Below are 19,775 nucleotides of genomic sequence, written 5' to 3'. Positions count from 1 at the left end.
AATAACCAAAAAAAAAAAAGTTTATTAGCGCATCAACGAAAATATAATAACATGACTAAATTGACACAATACTGAAAGGTTAGAGACTAAATTGATATAATTGAAAAGTTATGGATCAAATTGAAATAAGGTGTAAAGGATAAGAACCGTAATTTACTTCATCCTAAATTAATATGTAAAAAATATTTATAATGGCACAATCCCAGGTTCAATCCCTAATGAACACAATTTATTTTTTCTCTTTCTTATATCAAAACTACTCAACTTTCTTTGCTGTCTTCACAGCCGTTCTTCTCCCTCTGTCTCTGTCACACCGCTTCTCCATCGTTCACGCGACTACTTCTCCATAGTTCTTGCCTTTCTCCAGGTATGTTCTATTTTTCTCTTTTTTTTTATTAACTTAATTATGAGTTGTTTGTTTTATTTTCTTGTTTTTTGTTTGCTAAAAATACATGATTTTGAGTATCTTTTTGTTGTTGTTGTTGTGTTTGCTCGCTGAGAAAATGTGGAAAAAATAAAGAGGAAAAGATTTTTCTTTTCTTTGATATGATTGAGTGTAAGCCTTAGATATACATATGATTTGAGTTCATCATAGCATAATGTATAATAACTATATTTAGAGTTGGACTCCTCAATGCACTTGGGTGGTTGTTGTTGTTGTTGTTGTTGTTGTGTTTGTACGCTGAGAAAATGTGGGATCATAAAGGGGAAAAGTTTTTTTCTTTTCTTTAATATGATTGAGTGTAAACCTTAGATATACATATGATTTGAGTTCATCATATCATAAAGTATGATAACTATATTTAGAGTTGGGCTCCTCAATTCACTTGGGTGAGTGCCCTTTTGGTATCTCACACCTCAAGCTATATAAAGACACTTGAAAAATTGCTTAATTTTTATTTTAGATATTTTTCTATAGAGAAAAACTTAGGTACTATATGTTAAGTTCCCTAAAAAGTTAAATAACAAATAAATTTATGAGAAAAGATTAATTAAATTTTGTAAAAAAACACAAAAATATTCATTTTTTTAACCAAGATGAAAAAGACAACACCACCACCAACAACAACAACAACAACAAAGCCATAATCCTAAAAGGTCAGTCACATATATTCTTGTCCACCTATCGCATCCAACATCATATTCCCTATCATATAAAATATTGACCATTATACTATAGAACACATCTTATTAATGTTGTTGATACTGTATTTTGTTTGCCTCAGTTTGCTTACCAAGCCCCAAGAATTCCAAAAAATCATATTTTTTATTGTTCATGAACAAATTTTTTTATCCTTGAACTTAGTTCGTTTATTGAACAAGTCTAAAATTTAAAGCCCAAGCTTGGCTCATTTGTAAATAAATGAATATTAATGATCTTTTTATTGAGCCAAACTTGAACTGTTTATGAATAGCTTAATTCATTTAGAGTCTTACTGTTTTTTGGAAGATTAAGTATTATATTATTTGAGAGTATAAGTTACTAATTAAAATTAATTGTAAAAAACTAGTCATATTTTACAAGTAACAACACTATAAAAGCATAAAATAAAAGGATATCATAAAATTGCAACAATGTCTTTGCCAAATAAAATCCTATCACATGACTTAAAATTAATCATACCTCAAATTCCAGAGTCACATTCTATAGATTTTGCATATCTCACTAGTTGCTCCCATGAATTACAATTTGAGCTAAAACTTAAAATTTTTTGAAAACTGAAAAGTTCATCATCAACATAATAATTATATAAAACCTTTTATTTTCATAACACTCCTCATTCAGAAAATGGTAATCCCATGTAATATATTTTCTAAATTACAAAACCGAGTGAGTGAAAAAGAGCAATTCAAATCACAGCTTACAAGTTGCAAAAGTCTCACTCGACTTTATTGGATTTTATTGGTTCAATTGCATAAATGGTTTATCAATTTACCATTTATTGAGTTAAGGCTCCTATCTATTGGGTTAATCCAAATTTAAAGTTTAATTACTATTGTTAGCTGTAACACTCGTTCTGCTCAAAGGCCCCAAAAGTCCAAAACCCATCCTTAGTTCCCCCACATCGCAGCCATGAAAAGACCGACAGCCTTCAACAAATTGGTAGTCTCTTTTTGTCTTCTACACACCACAAATGAGAATGTCTTATTATTATTATTATTATTATTATTATTTTAATTTTTAATTTTTTTTTGTTGCAATTTGTCAGAAATTTTTCCACAAAGTTGGTCTATGTTGGCGTCAATATTTGTGTTTGTGTGTATTATTATTGTTATTATGCTTGTTCAAATATTCTTTTCATTCTTTACTAATCCAACAAAAAAAAATCACTCAACTCAAAATTGAGCAATATTTTTCTCTTTCCTCCTTTTTACCGGTGGCCAAACACATCATAAGTATCCTCAAACATCAAATTTTTTGTTGCCTCATGATATTTAGGAAATAAAAGTCATCAATTACTAGCATGACTTTGAAAAAAAAAAAAAACATGTCAACTAGTATGAGTGGGTGTTTCTTATATAGTTTGAAATTTGGAAATATATATTTATTGTGTGTTTAGTTGGTTATTTATTAGCTATTGTGATGCCATGCTTTGAAATTTGGAGTATATCTTGCTTAGTCACTATATTTAGAGACTTTGTTTGAAGTTTGTAAAGTAATATAATTAAATGGGTAAATTTTAATAAAATGAAATGGGACTAAGATATAAAAGAGTGAAGAGTAAGTAACCTTGTTTGAAAGAGAGAGAGAGCATAGATATGAATCAAGTAAAGAGTAATGCTAGATTTTTTTACAAATTGTTGATTTGATAAGTGATTATTGGTAAATGAAAAAGTGATGTTAGTTAAGGGCTTAGATGAAAACCAATAAGAAGTTGACCATAACAACATTTGTAAAAACGTTACAAAATAATTTGTGGCTGTAACATTACTCATCGAGTAAAATGTGCCAAATAATAAGAGATGTGTGTTACAAGAAATTTGTAAAATATAAAGAGCATTATGGGGATTTCTCTTGAAATTGCATTAAACTCCATTCAATTCCCTCAAATTCCTCGTAATGTTAGAGGAATGAAAAATTGGATTTTTAAGGAACATGATGAAATAGGTGTTTTTTCCTACCAATTTCATTCCATTTAGTGTAGTCAAAGGCAAGCTTGGTGTTTAGGCCAGGCAAGGCGCTACTAAGGTGCCTTTGAAGCTTTGAGGCAAGACACCTTTAGTGAGGAGTTCACATTTAGAGCCTATGTGAGCACTTGAGTGCACTGTAAGGTGTTTGAGGCAATAGCTTTAATGAAATTTAGCAACAAAAAAAAAAATGAAAAAGAAAAAAGAAAAAGGAAAAGAAATGGAAAATGGTAGTTTTATACTTTATTTTATTTTTTGATACCATTGAAAGGGAGATAAACATAGTTTAAAAAAGTTACAAAATAGCTAGGTTGGACCAGCATCGATGTATTGGCATTCTGGTTGCCATATTAGCTACAGTCCAAACCGGATTAAGAACAACTTTGGGGACTAAGAACAGCTTAGAGATCAATCCATTTTGGTACAAAAAATTTAGATCTACAATCATGGTCTTCTCTTGCCATTCTGGGATCTTCTTCTTGTTGAAAATTTGGACTAGACTTCTACTGTTACTTAGGAACAAAATTCGTTGAAAGCCACGGTTTCTAGCTTTGAGAGCTGCCTCTACCATATATAGCTTCTTGTACAACCCCATAAGCTAAGCTTGTTGTTCTGCTAGCTACTCCATAAAACATGATATCTCCTTGCATATTCTTAGCTTCATACGCAAAAGCACTCCTTCTAGGTTTCTTTCTGCTAGCCTCTGCAATTTTGATGATTAGTTGCCATTTTCCTGCTGCTGAATAGTATTTTAATTTTGATCTTCTAGTTTGCCTATTAGTGTTTGGTTCATTGGTGAAAGATTCCTTGTACATGCAAGACAAATTTTGAGCAGTTAAAACCACTTCCATAGGACTTGGGTCTTTACCCTCATGGACTACAAGGTTTCTATGATTCCAAATGGTCCATAAAGTAGTAAAGATGACTTGCATATATCCCATAGATTCAGCCTCTCTTATTTTGTGTCTAACTAGAATGTCTTCAACCCATTGCTACATTGAGATATTGATTCGATCGGATGTGTGAACTACTAAGGGAAAGCCATGCTAGCAAGCTCTAGCAAAAGGACAATGCAAAAAAAGATGTGATGTGGATTCATTCCCTGCATTGCATAAAGTGTAGTTGTTATAGGTTGAGATTCCCCTATTTTTTAAGGTGAGGAAAGTAGGGAGACTATCATGCATGAGCTTTTACACAAAATTACAGATTTTCAGAGGTACTTTGATATCCCAAAGGAGTTTCCAAACCTCTTTTTTGGATATGAGTGTGCCTGTACTAGTTTGGGGGAGAGTTATAGGAATCTTCTAGAAGTAAGTTGTAAGCAGTTCTGACTTTGAATTCCTCATTGTTAGAATGCTTCTAGAGGAGTTTATCACTTACTAAACTTGTCTTAGATAAAGGCATTTTCAAAATTTTAGAGTGCTAGTGTGTAGTCTAGAGCTATTTAGATTCTATGTTGGACTTTTGAACCAAACTTGGTTTCTAATTGGAATATCATAGCCTTTACCAATCCACCATCTTTCTTCTCTAAGTTTGGGATTATCTTATTTGATGATACTTCTCCAAAACCAGGATTGATGGGGTTTAGGTGTGCAATCCTGTATGGAATAAGTAGGGAAGTATTTTGCCTTTAAAGTTTTTACAAGTAGAGATCATGGGTTGTGGCTGATCCTCCAAAACTGTTTTGCAAGCATGGCTTGGTTCATTAATCTAAATTTCTTAAGTCCTAAAACCCCCATACTCCTGGGCTAGCATATTTTGTCCCAGTTGATCAAATGTAGTTTTCTCACTCCTTGTTCATGACCCCACCAAAATGCTTTAATTATAGAGTCCATCTTGCTGCAAATGGTTTCTGGTACTTTAAAACATGAAAAGGTGTAGAGTGGGAGAGTTTGCAAGATAGAGGAAATAAAGGTTTTTCTACCAGCTTGGGATAGAAACTTTGCCTTCCAACCTTGCAACTTGGAATTGAGTTTATCAGCCAAAAATTGAAAATTAGTAACTCTGTTACCCCTCAATCTAAAATTATGACCAAGATATTTGCTAGGGTTTTGTACCAAGTTCACTTGAAGGGACTTGGCAAGGGATTCCCGATCATCTCTAGACATGTTTGGGAGCAAAAGAAATCAGATTTTGATAGATTGATCCTCTGTCCTGATAAGGAGCAATACCAATCTAAGATTTTCTAGATATTTTCTAAAGATTTGTCATCTTTTCTTTAAAAAAGTAGGGAGTCATCAGCAAAACAAAAGATGAGTAAAAGACCACCCAAATCTACCAACTTTAACCCTTTTGATCATATTAGAATTCTTTGCTTGTAAAAGGGAGATAGATAAAATTTTGGCACACATAAGAAAAAGGTATGGGGAAAGATGATCTCTTTGTCTAAGACCTTTAGAAGGTTTGAAAGACTTTGTCAAACTGCTATTAACTAGTAAAGTATAATGGATTGAAGTTACATACTCCATGATCCATGTTACCCATTTTGGATCAGTTTCATGGCAATTAACACAGTTTTTAGGATTTCTGACCGGTTATCAAAAAACACAGCTTTCAGGAAATTCCAATCCACCCTATCATAAACTTTGCTCATGGCAATCTTTAGTACCCCAAAGCAATTTTTCCTACCTTTATTTTTCTTAAGGATATCAAGGATCTCATGAACAATAAGAATATTGTCACGGATGTTTCTTCCTTGAATGAAGGCATTCTGATAAGGGGTTATGATGCTATCCATAAAAGGCTTAAGTTAGTAGGTGTTTCTCTCCGTTGCTCTTAGGGGTGAAAAATAAACCAACAAACTGAATGGACTGACTGAAACCACCCAAATCAAATCTAATTTTTTTAAATTTTTTTATCAGTTAGGTACAGTTTTGGTGTGAATTTTTGAAAAAAATTCAAAATTTTTAATTTGGTTTCAGATTCAAAAAATATTAATCCAAACTGAACTGAAACCAATCAATATGTATTAAATATTAGGGTAAGGTACTTACTTAGTATCTATCTTTTACACCATATTTCAATTTGGTCTATAACTTTTCAATTGTGTTAATTTAGTTCCTAAAATTGCTGATGTGGCAAATAATAATAAAAAAGTTTAGGGTAAACTACGTATTTGGTCCTTATCCTATACACCATATTTCAATTTAATCCCCAACCTTTCAATTGTGTCAATTTAGTCCCTAACCTTTTAGTACTGTGTCAATTTAGTTCCTATAGTTATCTTTTGGATGAAAATTGATGACGTGTCTAATGGCCAAATTAAAAAATTAGTTTCTGTTGATATGACAATAAACTAAAATTTTATTTTGGTCGTTTGTCATGTAAGCAATTTTCATATAATATATAATGGCAATGACTAAATTGACATAACATTAAAAGGTTAGGGACCAAATTGACACAATTAAAAGGTTAAGGACCAAATTGAAATATGGTGTAAAGGTTAGGGACTAAATATGTAGTTTGCCCAAAAGTTTATTACCACATCAACAGAAATTAATTTTTTATTTTTGTGTTTGTCATGTTAGCAATTTCCATCCAAAAGATAATAGCATGACTAAATTGACACGATACTAAAAAGTTAGAGACCAAATTGATACAATTAAAAAGTTATGAACCAAATTGAAATATAGCGTAAATGATAAAGATGTAGTTTACTTTATCATAAATATTAACATGTAAAAAATATGAGAAATGATATGTCCACAATATTTTCACAACATTTTTACAACAAATCCTAAATGGCAGGTTGTTATTAATTGTTATTGTTAGGGCAAAAAAGTAATTTTATTGTTAGGTTCAAATTTGAACCAATAACAACTAACCACCTGTGATTTGTTGTAAAAATGTTATCAAAATATTGTGGATATAGCATCTCTCAAAAAATATTTATAGCGGTACAATCCCAGTTTGGATCTTGTTGAACACAATTTTATTTTTGGGAAAATTACACTTTACTACCCTAAACTATACATCAGATTACACTTTGTACCTTAAACTTTTCGAATGAATATTTTGCACCCTAAACTATGACATTTGTTACACTTTTCCCCCTAATATTAAGTTTACTGTTACCATGGACGGAATGCTCAATCACATGACTCCCACGTGACTATAGCTTAAGTGTCACCAAGTCAAAAGATCCAAATGCCCTCTTCCAAGTTCGAAGACCCAAAAGATCCTTGGTATCAGTCCTTCCCTCACTCACAATTTGGTGTTTTGGGTCTCTCCATGTACCAATCCACACAGATTAGGGATGGCAATTTAAATCCGACCCGCAGATACCCGGTCTAGCCCGACCCTAATGGGCCGGGTTTTACCCGATCCGATAAAAAATAGGGTCGGATATGGGTTTTTAAAAAAAAAATCCGAAGCGGGTTCGGGTTTTATCAAAAAAATCCAGACCCGACCCGAAACCCGACCCGTTTAAATACCCGGTTAAGTAAATTACTAAAATACCCCTTATATATATAAATATTTTTTCTGATTTTGTAACCCTAAGTTTCTTTTCTGCTCTCTACACTCACACAGCCGACTCTCTACTCACACAGGTCACAGTTGCCTCTCTCACATTCAGCCCTCTCGCCTCTTGCCTCAGCACAGCGCCACAGCCCTGCCCTCTCGCCTCGCCTCAGCACAGCCCTCGCCTCAGCACAGCACAGCCCGCACAGCCCTCTTTCTGATCTTGTGTGTTCGTTCTCTAATGTGTTTCGGTATTCAAAACAAAAACCGATCTAGCCCAAACGAAATCGAAAGCGCCTCCGGACTCTTCTCTGTATGGTCCATACCTCTTAGCAATTTTTTTTTTAAAAATCATCTTTTGTGGAAATTTCTTATACTGTAATTATTGATGATTTGAATCTCATATTTTTGGGATAAATCTACTGTTTGGGGTTTGATTGTAATGTGATTTGGATTTGCAATTGTTACCCAATTCGGTGTTTGGATCTGTAATGTTGTCGTGTAAGTTGTGGCTGGTGGGTCATTATATAAAGCATGGCTCATGATATGTTTTTTATTGCATATAAAGTGTTTGTTTAAATGCTTCTTAGGCCATAATGAGCCAAATCCTTGTCCAGCTTTCCGAGACAGAGCCTAATCCTTATTTTGCAGTGCTATAAGATTTTTTTTTTAGTGAAGTATTTGCTGTTTTAGCAACTAGTTTGTTTGTTTAAATGCTTCAAATTTTTTTTTTTGGTTGGGCCAAATTTAGGCCCAATAAGTTAAACGGGCCCGCGGGGCCCGGCGGGGCGGGTCTGGGTCCCGATAAAAAAACCCGATTATTATTTGGGCCGGGTTCGGGTTTCGGGTTTTGCCCCGCGGGTCGGGTCCGGGTATGCAAAAACCTGGCCCGAACCCAACCCGTTGCCATTCCTAACACAGATCAGTAGAGATAGAGGGTAGTAAACGACAGTGGTTGAGTGACGATGATGGGTGGTCGCAGATGGTAGCTGGGTCCGATTTGGGTGTTGTTTTGGTCATGAGTATGGTCAACTCCAAGAGCTCACAGGATGAAATTTACTGAAGAAAATGATTTTATTGATCTGAGTAAAATTGAGATAATTACAAGTATTTATAGCATCACTAAGCAACTAAACCAAGCCCAAAACTAACTTAACTGATCTAACAAACTTCCTAACTAACTAACAGATATTTACAATTAAGTCAATCACATGTAAGTCACATGTCCACTAACTAAAACTGTTGTAGTTTTTATACTTAAGCTACTTGTCGTTGATCTCTGCTTCATCTCTACTGCTACCTGGACTTCTGGATTCATGAGATTCACTCAGCTTTTCTAATTTCTTTGACTTCTGTTACACAGTGGCATCCGTTTCTGTTACACAGTGGCATCCGTGACAGCAAAATCGGTTGGGTACGATTCATCTCCTCTCTCTCTCTCTCTCTCACTTTCACTACAGATCTTGGCGATGGATCGATTGAGCAACAGTTGTGTTTGTGATCTAAAATTCTGAATGCGTTGATCAGAAAGTGTGGAATTGTGTTTGTGGATCTTAGTCGGTCCGAATTTGCGTTTGTGATTTTGTATCCTGTGAATTTGTGTTGTGAATTGGTTTTTGACTCATGCTTTAAAATTGGTGGCTTTGCGATGGTATGTGGGTTTTTGATTGTGGATGTCATGCCTGAAAATTGGGCGACAGTGTGCGTGGCCAAAAAAGGTGGAAAAATGCAATGTGCAGAGGCAAAAAATAATAATCGCTCCGATTCCATTTCCTCCCAATAATAAACCACATCCACAACCAAAAGAACTATATCTATATACAACAAGTCTCCATATGCACAGAAAGAAAAAGAGAAAGAGGAAGAAAATGTCAGTGAAGAAACACGATGACTCTCAAGGACTTTCACGGTAGCTCCATCCGTCCCAACAAAAAGAAAGAGAGAGAGAGAGATAGAGAGGTGTATTTAGGTCATTTGGCTTAGTGCCACTTAAGTAAGAGTCACATGAGAGGCATGTGATTGTGCTTTCCGTCTAACATAACAGCAAATTTGACATTCTGTTACAAAGTGTAATAATGGTCATAGGGTGTTAAGTCCTTTATTTTTTTCTCTTCTTATACCAAAACCACTCATCTCTCTTTGCTATTTTCACAGCTGTTCTTCTCCTTCTCTCTCTCTCACACCGCTTCTCCATCATTCACGCGGCTGCTGCTTCTGCATCGTTCCTGCCTTTCTCCACCTCTCTCTTATTTTGGGTATGTTCTCTTTTTCTCTCTGTTTACTTAATTGTGAGTTGTTTGTATTATTATTGTGTTTTTTTCTTTGCTGAAAATACATGATTTTGAGTGTATATGTATTTCTTGTTGTGTTTGCTTGGTGTTTGGCGTTTGGTTGCAGTGGCGGCACCACGTACATTTCAGGGTGTTCCCAGGAACACCCTGAACTGAAATTTTTTTTTTTTATATATATAATAATTTTAAAAAAAATATTTGTTTACCTTAAAAAAAAAAATTAAGAATACCCTCAATCAAGGTAGGAACACCCTAAAAAAAAAAAAAAATTATTTGTTCAGCAAATAAAAAAAGCCAAAAAAAAAAACTTGGAACTAAAATCTGAAAAAAAAAGAAAAAAAAAAAGAAAGTGTAACGGCAAGCCCACAGATTCTCGAAAAAAAACAAGCAAGCCCAACATCAAGCCCAACAGATGGTAGCAAACCCAATAACCCACAGATTCTCCCAAAAAAAAAAAAAAAACCTAACCTAATATACTGAAATCAGATCAGGCCAACACTTCACACTTCACACTTCACAGACAGACGCAAAAAATTTCACGGAACGTCTGAACGGATGACGGAGTAGGAGATCGCCAGATCGGGCCGGCTCAAAATCGATCTCCCATTCAAACGGAAGCTACATCTCGACGTGCTGCCCCGCTGCCCGATCGGTCTTCCTCAGTTCCTCGCCTCGCCACGCCACTGTGCCCGATCGGTCTTCCCCAGTTGAGTTCCTCGCCTCGCCTCGCCTCGCCACTGTGCCCGACGGCGCCGCCCCTCAGGTATTTCATCTATGTGACTCTGTCTCAGTCTCTCTGCTCTCTTTATCTGAAGAGTGAAGAGGGAAGAATGAAAGTGAACAAAATGAGACTCTCGGACTCTCCCTCTGTCTCTCTGTCTCAGTCTCTCTCTCTCTTTTAAGACTTTGAACTGAGAACTGTTCTTGTTTTTTTTTTTTTTTTTTTTTTATGATTGTCATTTGTCTGCTTTTGCCTTTTGGTTAGTATGCTTTATAAAGTTTTATTAATATTTGCACTGTTTTTGGAGTTATCCGTTGATATTGATGCTGGTGTGGTGAGATAAATTAGATGTCTGTGTTGGTGTGGTGTCTTTTTGTGAAATATAATTAATTGGCTTTATCTGATTGGCTCTAGTCTTGTGATTGGAGTCAGGGGCATTGGATACTGTTGAATTGGGGTGAATGGGGTGTGGCTGTTTGCAATAGTGCAACTAATAATTAATGAATAATCATTTAATTAACTAATAATTAATAAAAAACCATTTAATTAACTAATAATTAATTGAAGGAAGTAACTAATAAATAATAATTAATAATTTAATTAACTAATATATTATAAAAGATAAACAAATTAAATTATGTTATTCTAGGCTAAACAACAATTAATAATTTTATAATTAATGAAACAACAATATAACAAATTATAGTTTATAAAAGTCAAAAAATTAAAGAAACAACTAAACAACAATAATTAATAATTTGATAAGAAAACTACGTACCAAAAAAAAAAATTTTGGAAAAATTTTTTAGGAACACCCTAAGAAAAATTCCTGGAACCACCACTGTTTGGTTGCTGAGAGAAAATGTGGGAAAATAAAGGGGAATAGTTTTTTCTTTTCTTTGATATGATTGAGTATAAGCCTTAGATATATACATATGATTTGAGTTCATCATATCATAATATCTAATAACTATATTTAGAGTTGGGCTTCTCAATTCACTTGGGTGAGTGCCCTTTTGGTATCTCACACCTCAAGCTGTACAAAGACACTTGAAAAATTGCTTAATTTTTTATTTTGGATATTTTTCTATGGAGAAAAACTTAGGTACTGTATGTTAAGTTCCCTAATTAAATTTAACCATGTTGATTTTTATTAATTTTATTTTTTAAATTTGGGTTTATAAAATAGCAAGCTTGATGTTCAGTTCCCTTAGTTTGCTTCTGATTTTCTGTCCATGCTAGATTGCTTTTCGTTTTCTGTATGCTGATTCTAATTTTCTTCTGTGTCTGTACCGTTGTTATGAAGTATACTTCCTGTATACTGCATCTTTCTTCATATATTCCTACTTTCATACTGTTCAAACAAAGATGTTCAGCCCAAAAACCTCTTTTAGCCCAAAATGAGGAAAAAAAAAAAAAAGCTTCACATTTTTATTTTACACAATAAGAAATGATCATCATTCATTGTTCTTTGAAGATTTGAGAAAGAGATAAGGAGAAAGATGCAGAAGACGGGTAGATAGAATTTGGTGAATATATTCAAGCTAATTCATTTAAAAAAAATATATATTCTACTCTCTTTTTCTCTGTTTTTTTATTTGTTATATTAGGAGGGGTGTGCTCTGTGGCACACACGGTGATGTGTAGTTTTGCACACAAGGTGGGTAGCTAATGTCTCTCATTGACTAATGAAGCTATGAGTCAGAGGTAGTAGTGAACATGAGCTAGTGCTTCTTTATCCTATTTGCTTGTTAGAGACTTAGAGCTTTATCTCTACATTGTAAAGTCATTTTCTTTAATAAACTTGATTAATTATCAAAACGTGCTTTGACACTAACATGTACATTATTTATTTATTTTGCTGAATAACGTGTATGTCTTTTAGTCATTGATACGAAATGCTGTCTGATATGTATCACGCTTACTCAAGCTCATCATTTTTAGCAAATTTTGCTTCATAACATCAAATCTAAACTCAAATTTAATGAACTTGACGTTCAATTTTGTTGTTGTTGGATTTACACAGATTAACAAGATGCCCCGGAGGCCAACAAGGCACCAGCGATTGTTGAAACCTCGGCCTCTGACCTTCTCCTCTTTTTCTCGTTCAGCTGCTCAGGTAGCCTCTTCTTACTTGGCAAAACGTCGAATGCAAGAGTCCAAACTCCACAGAGAATCTCCCTTGAACTCTACAGGTACTTGCAATTTCATGTTAAGTAAACTCTTCATCTTAATCCAGGATGTAACACTTTGTTTTCATTTTCTATCTACATGAATTGTCTTTTTTTTTGGGGGGGGGGGGTCTTGAGCTGATTTTTTGAAAATTGTAACTCGAACAAGTTTGTTGAGAACATCTTTTTTTTTTTTTTTTGATAAGTAATAAGTTTATTGATGTCAAAAAAAGGGGAACACCCTAGTACACAGGGAGTGTACAAGGGATGAAGCAATCAAGAACAAAATCAAGAAAGGATAAAAATGATTGGTTCCGCAATGCAGCCTACCAATCCATTAAAGTTCTAAAGAAAAATAGTTTCAAGTCTGATATGGATCTCTCCTTATCTTCAAAGCACCGACTATTTCTCTCCCTCCAAAGGCACCACAATAAACAATAGGGAACCATCAACCATCCTGAATTGTTTCGATTTTGCCAAAATCAGGAGGTTAGTGTGGCTGAGATTATGAAGTTTGATAATGGAACCTTGTTTTGGGATGTCAATTTCTTTAGGGATGTGCATGCGCGGGAATTAGAGGCGCTGGCTGGTTTCATGGATACCATATATGGTACTTCGGTAAGAGGGTTTGAGGAGGATAAGATGTGCTGGAAATCTGATAGTGAGAAGGGCTTCATGGTTAAGGATTATTATAGTCTCTTAGTAGGCTCTAATGACTATTCCTTTCCTTGGAAAAGCATTTGGAAACAAAAGATTCCTTCTCAAGTAGCTTTCTTTGTTTGGACTGCTGCTTTAGAGAAATGCTTAACGATTGACAATCTACGGAAAAGGAAGGTTTGGATATTGGATTGGTGCTACATGTGCAAGTGTAATGGTGAATCGGTTGATCATCTTTTTCTTCATTGTCCAATTGCAATGGATTTGTGGGCTATGGTGCTCGGTTTGTTTGGAGTGAGCTGGGTTATGCTGCAATCTGTAATGGGGGCTTCTAGCATGCTGGCAAGGCAGATTTGGTCGTCCATGTATATATGGTTGTTGAGAACATCTTTAAAAGATTTATTTAGTTGTTTGTTCTTGAAACCTTGAAAACACAGAGGGAATAGTGTCTCATTAATAACAAAAGCATTAATAAAGTGGCAAAAAAGTGTACATATTTGTTCATTCTATTCCAACTAAAACAGTCAGCCTTTGCCCCCTCACACACTATTTACCACACCTACACTGCAGCCCCACATCGGCGCATCTTACTTCACTAGCTAACCACTGAATTGTAGGCATGAGCCATTGGTTGCCTCTAGCTGACTTTGCATCCTCTATCTCTGCCACTACTAGAGATCAAGTTTGAGCCCTTGCTACCCTGTCTTTACCACTCATCAATAGATTTTTGCTTCGATGCCTTCTGGTACTCAATCACTGGCCAAATTGGTCCTTAACATGGTCGATTAATCATGTTTTGCTTCCACCATTGATAACACTTGATTTGGCCTATTTGCACCTTGACACAAAAACACATTCATTCAGAGACAACCAAAACCATCTGTCTCTAATGTATATAGTACACACAAAAACATCTAGCCATCTCTCTGCCATCCCCTATTTCCTCACACCCATACAAGCACAAACACAAATTCTACGTTGTGCACCTACCCATTCTATATTACATGTTAGTGGTTTATGGGAAAGTAGTTTTATGAGATAAAAATCAGGGTGTGATTTATAGGTTGGAGACATTCTAGGTGGTGTTGGATGAAACAAAAAAGGAGGTTTTGGTTGAGGTTCAAATTGGGATTATTTTGGGGATTTTGTTCTTTATGGGATTTTTGGTGTTTTTGGGAGTGTGAAGCTTTACATTGCAATTTTTGGTTTTGGATTTACTTTATCTTTGTGCATGTGAAGGAGGGTATGGGGGCACACGTGTGGGTGTGCTCAGAGAGAGAGAATGTACTAAAAAACTTTTGAGCAAAGAAACAATTAACCAGGCACCTTGTGAGTTTTCAGTGTTTTAAACTCTTTTCAGTTTTCACCATCCAAACAAGTATTCTCTATTTTATGGATGCCTAATGGTTTAAGATAGCCTGTCATAAGGAGGTTTTAGTGGCAGAGTATATGAATGTCTAATGTTTAATTACATTGGGTTCATGAGAAACTTGTTGGATTGGGAGTTTGATTGTTTTTCTTCTTCCTAATCCTCTTTATTCCAATAATTTGAGGAGAGATGGAGAGGGTAAGATTTATTGGATCCCTTCCATAAGCCATTGTAGGTTAAATGTATTATAAAGTTTTGACCTCTAATGTTACTTATAAAAAAAAAAAAAAAAAACAACGTATAATGGCGGAACCCCTTTCCCTTAAAATAGTATTTGGAAGACCAAGAACTCTCTGAGAGTGGCATTATTTGCATAGATTATAGTGTTTAGTAGAATCCTAATGATGGATAATTTGAGGAAGTGTGATGTTATAGTTGTGGATTGTTGTTGTATGTACAAAAAGAGTGAGGAAACCATGGATCATATACTCCTCCATTGTGAAGTAGCCAAGGAACTCTGGGATATGGCCTTATGTTGTTTGGGCTGTAGCAGGTCATGCCTAGGTGGGTGGTGGATTTTTCACTTGCTGGAATGGAAGGCTTTGTAGGCATTGTAATGCAAGCATTTGGAATGCCACTCCTTTATGCGTTATCTGCTGTATTTGGAGAGAATGTAATGTGCATAGGTCTGAAGATCATGAGAAAACAGCCTCTGAGTTGAAGCCACTACTATTGAAAATCCTTTACAATTGCTTAGTTGCTAGTGACTCTTTTTATTCTTCAAACTTGCTAGAATTTCTTAATCTCTTTGTTTTTTCTTGATTCTTGGTGTATGTATCACTTGTATACTTCTCATGTATGTGGGTTGCGCCTTGCGCTCTCAATGAATTTGTTTACTTATATTAAATTTTTTTTGGTGTTTTATTTTTTGAAAAACAATTCTATAGTTACATCTTTTCAAACGCATTTGATATTAAAAAAAAGCATGAAACGGTATTCTATTCCCTTTCTCGAGAGCATGTTTTTGAGAAAAGTTTTCAAAAACAATTCAAATAAGGCCCATACTTGCTCTTTTGTTCTGTTTTTAGATAACGGAATTTTGAGGGATACTTTGGAAAAAAGGAGTGAACCATCTGAGTCTTCTGATGAAGAGGAGTTTGATGTAAGCGTTTTTTCTTTCTTGCAATATAAATTATTATTTTTATTAGAATTAGGGTTTAGTGATTAAATTCACAATTTCTTAATTGCTTAAGCTTTTGGGAGAATTAATAATTTAACATAGTATCAGAGCAAGAGCTCTTAAGTTCGATCTGTGTCTTCTCCACTCTACCTCCCATTTAAATTCCCACATGTTGGGAGCTCACCTATGAAAAGGTAGTTTGAGCCCACACGTGAGAAGGAGTGTTAGAAGTTTGCGGTTATATGATTAAATTTACCATATCTCAATAGCTTAAGCTTTTAGGAGAATTGGTAATTTAACATGGTATCAGAGCAAGAGATCCTGAGTTCGATCCTTGACTTTATATAGCTTAAGCTATTAGGAAATGGTGAATTTAATCACTTAATCATAATTCTAATAATTTTAACTACAATTGTTTACATCACATAAAATCTTATTAAGTTTTGATCGTTGTTTCTCATGTTGATTTAGTGTGTGTATTCATGCAAATTGAATTTGTAAATGTGAAGGGAAACGTTCAAGCAGATTTTGCATTCTTTGATCCAAAATCCAATGATTTTCATGGAGTGAAGACATTGCTGCAAGCCTACCTTGATAATAAGCAGTGGGATTTGACTGGTTTTGTTGACTTGATATTGGGACAGACCACAGTGGGGACTGTTGTTAAAATAGAGGGTGATGAAGATGATGGAGTTTTTTCTATTGTGACTGCTCTAAACCTGGGAAGATATAAGGCAAGGGACAAATACTTCTAAATCCCAGCCATATTTTCTGCAATGTTTATCTCTTCTTTCAGTGGTGTGGCATATGTACTACAAACTGACTCTGTTATTAAGTCTCCTGATATATATGTTTGCAATTGCCAGTCAATAATGTTTGTACCACATTGAAAACAGTAGGAGTGTGTGCTGTTATATAGTTAGATATGCAGAAGTATGGCTTCAATCTGTTTGACTTTTCTACTGCTTTAGGGATGTCAATGGGGGTGGTTTTGGATGGGGTGGCACCAAATTTAATATGACCCCTATTAAATTTGTCCCATTCTCCATTATTGCTCTTTCTCTTTATAAAGTCTAATATTTACTTATAAAGAAAAGACCCGCTGTTATCTCACCTTTAATAGACTTGAATTTAATATTAGGTAAATGCAAGTACCTATCCTAGACTTTTACACAAGTTGCGATGAATCTACTAAGCAAGCAAACTCTTAATGTTACTCAAAATTTCAAATAGCCCCCCTGCTGTTCCAATTGCCCTCAAATTAAAAGCAAATCAATGGACATGAAAAGGAGAAAAACCTGAAGAGAGCTTTGGTTGCATCTTTTGTTGTTGTTGTCGACTTTGGTTTGGTGGCACATTTGTGGAATAATCTGCTGTTAATTTGAGGGAAACTGGAACAGTAGAGGGCCATTTTGGAATTTTTGAGCTATATTAGGGCATTGGTCGCTCAGTTTCAGATATAAGGGGACAGTGCAACTTGGGTGATAGTTTTGGTGAATATTTGTAATTTATCCTGAATATTATTTAATCCAAAAATATGCTCATAACCTGATTATATGCCCAAGAGAAGAGAAGTTTTATTAGGGATGGGGTAGGGAAGGTCACCTGACTAACACAATGACAATGCGTCTAGTTTAATGTATTTGCACATATATTTGCATTTCATATTAACATTGTATATAAAAGGACACTAAATTTATAAAAAAAAATTCCAGACTCAAATGTGAGTTCGGTCTTAAGTCCTTGCTTCAACCCTGATTATCTTCTGCACCTGATATCATATTGAATTGATGAGAAAGTTACTTGATTAGCAGTTCCTTTTGATAGAATCAAATGTAGTTTGATTGCTGACTGGCTGGTAATTTCAGCATTTGTAGATAAGCTGACCCTCATAACATTTGACTGATCAGAAGTCATGTATTTGTACTTATCAGGACCATAAATGTATCATGGAGATCAAGGAGTTCCTCCTTAAAGCATGCCAGGAGAAGGATGTAGTAGATGGCCTGAGATTAATTTTGGGAGAGCAAGCACAGAATGTGGGTCTCCTGGTCTCTCAGCGTGTGGTGAATCTTCCTCCCCAGCTTCTGCCACCTCTTTACGATGCCCTCTTTGATGAAGTCTCTTGGGCTACAGAAGATGAGGTTAGATAATAGCATTTGTGGATGGATGAGTGTGAAAAATGTCTGTTTCTTTACCTGCTGGAAACAGCATCCCTATTGTGTTCTGATATTCTTGTTTTGCCTTTGGAAGCCCACAGAAGAGCTCAGGAATTCTTTCTGCTTTAAGTTTTATATAATTTTCAGTAAAATTTACAAGGTACAGTATCGTATCATCTTTTCTTACTATTGTAGGTTGCTTTTGATTAAGAGATGAGTTACAATTGGTTTTATTTGTTTCTGGATGCAAACTACAGCACAAGAATGCTGATCAGAAAATGAAGCTGAGTAATGACAGTGATGAGGCAATAATCTATACAAAGCCGGAGGATGAAATTTTTCACAGGGTAGTGATACTTGTATTACGGCTCTCCATGCCAGAAAAAAAAAAAATTTATTATGTACTTTTTTTTTTCCTTCTTTTAACTTAGCGTACTTGTGTGGTGTATTATTTCAGCTTAGCCAGTGGTCATTCAGCTTTCCTTTGCACACTCAACAGCCAACTCATGAGGTTAGTAGTTTGTCAACCTAACATAATTTTTTGACTTACCCTAATTGCACTAAAACTAGTACTACACACCCCCAAAAAAAAAAATACAAAAAAAGAAAAAGGAAATAACTTAGAGCACAATAGTATGAGTTCAAATTCCTCTATACACTAAGCAGGTCGCAAATTGTGAGACAATTATTTCCGTTACTCTACTTACTTTGTTGCTGAGTGTGCAGCGAATGTTTTTTTTTTATTTTTTTATACAAGACATAATTTTTATTTTAGCTTAATCTAAAATGTATATGTGTGTGAAACTCTCTCATGGAGACTTGAATCTTGACCCTGGCTCCCGACATCCCACAAGCATTTATTTATGTTTGTCATTGATGCTACTATAGTGGACAGTTGTGTGTTGCTCTGTGGGCCTGGGGCTCTATTCTTGGGACTTATGACTTTATAATTTAATATTCTATTTATTTGGTTTTCATTAATTTTTTTGCAGCTAAGAAATTATCGGTTTATGGGATTAGTCATGGCTGTTGAAGCAGAAAAAATTTCTACATTCCGACAAGAGTTGAAATCTTTAATAAATGAATCCTGAGGCCAAGCATAAGGTATCAAAATTTTTTAGTTTATAAACTTTCATTTTTCTTCTGTCAACATTTCTAAGTTAGCTTTCGACTTTGCTGAGCTTGTCCAAGAGGTCTGAGGTGCCTTTTTTTTTTTTGGGGTGGGCATTTTTCTTGTACCATGGGGAATTTATCGGTAAGGATTTCACTAAATTTTGTAATCATGGGTAGTAGACCTGATTTACAAGACATTTGTCTTCTATGTTCTGTCCTTTTTTCTTAAACGTTTTAACCCTAGTTTGTCTTCTATAGTTTTCCAATTATTTGAAATTTTGGAACATATATGGCAGTTAAAACATGGTCATGACAGTATTAATGGTGACAGAAATGGTTAATTGATGGCTTAAAGCCTCGAAAAGAAGCTTAATACCGTGAGTAATTCATGGCTTCATAACATTAACTCATTAATAAATAAATGACAGTTAAATAAATGAGTAAGAAAGTAAGTAGTCATTCTTGTAGCTGTTTTATGGCATCAGGTATACAGGTACAAACTTAAATAGAAGACAAATTAGAGT

The 19,775-nt window shown here is 34.8% G+C and overlaps 1 protein-coding gene across 4 annotated transcripts; it reads left to right on the top strand.

Moving 5' to 3' along the window:
• The first annotated feature begins 9,762 nt into the window (after window positions 1-9,762).
• Window positions 9,763-19,504, top strand: LOC142628175 (protein BCCIP homolog). 4 transcript variants are annotated; one of them, XM_075802204.1, is made up of 9 exons: window positions 9,763-9,845; window positions 12,629-12,797; window positions 15,888-15,961; window positions 16,489-16,713; window positions 17,914-18,123; window positions 18,233-18,298; window positions 18,396-18,485; window positions 18,596-18,649; window positions 19,131-19,504. In XM_075802204.1, the coding sequence occupies exons 2-9, from the start codon at window positions 12,638-12,640 to the stop codon at window positions 19,227-19,229; spliced, it is 978 nt and encodes a 325-aa protein (XP_075658319.1). In that variant the 5' UTR covers window positions 9,763-9,845; window positions 12,629-12,637; the 3' UTR covers window positions 19,230-19,504. The 4 variants fall into 4 exon arrangements, with proteins under 4 accessions (XP_075658319.1, XP_075658318.1, XP_075658320.1 ...); XM_075802203.1 differs by lacking the exon at window positions 9,763-9,845 and adding an exon at window positions 10,128-10,644; XM_075802205.1 differs by lacking the exon at window positions 9,763-9,845 and adding an exon at window positions 11,600-11,707.
• The last annotated feature ends 271 nt before the right edge of the window (window positions 19,505-19,775 follow it).

The sequence above is a fragment of the Castanea sativa genome, chromosome 3 (assembly GCF_040712315.1).
Source record: "Castanea sativa cultivar Marrone di Chiusa Pesio chromosome 3, ASM4071231v1".
Classification (NCBI taxonomy): domain Eukaryota; kingdom Viridiplantae; phylum Streptophyta; class Magnoliopsida; order Fagales; family Fagaceae; genus Castanea; species Castanea sativa.
This window is presented reverse-complemented; position numbering and strand designations above follow the sequence as displayed.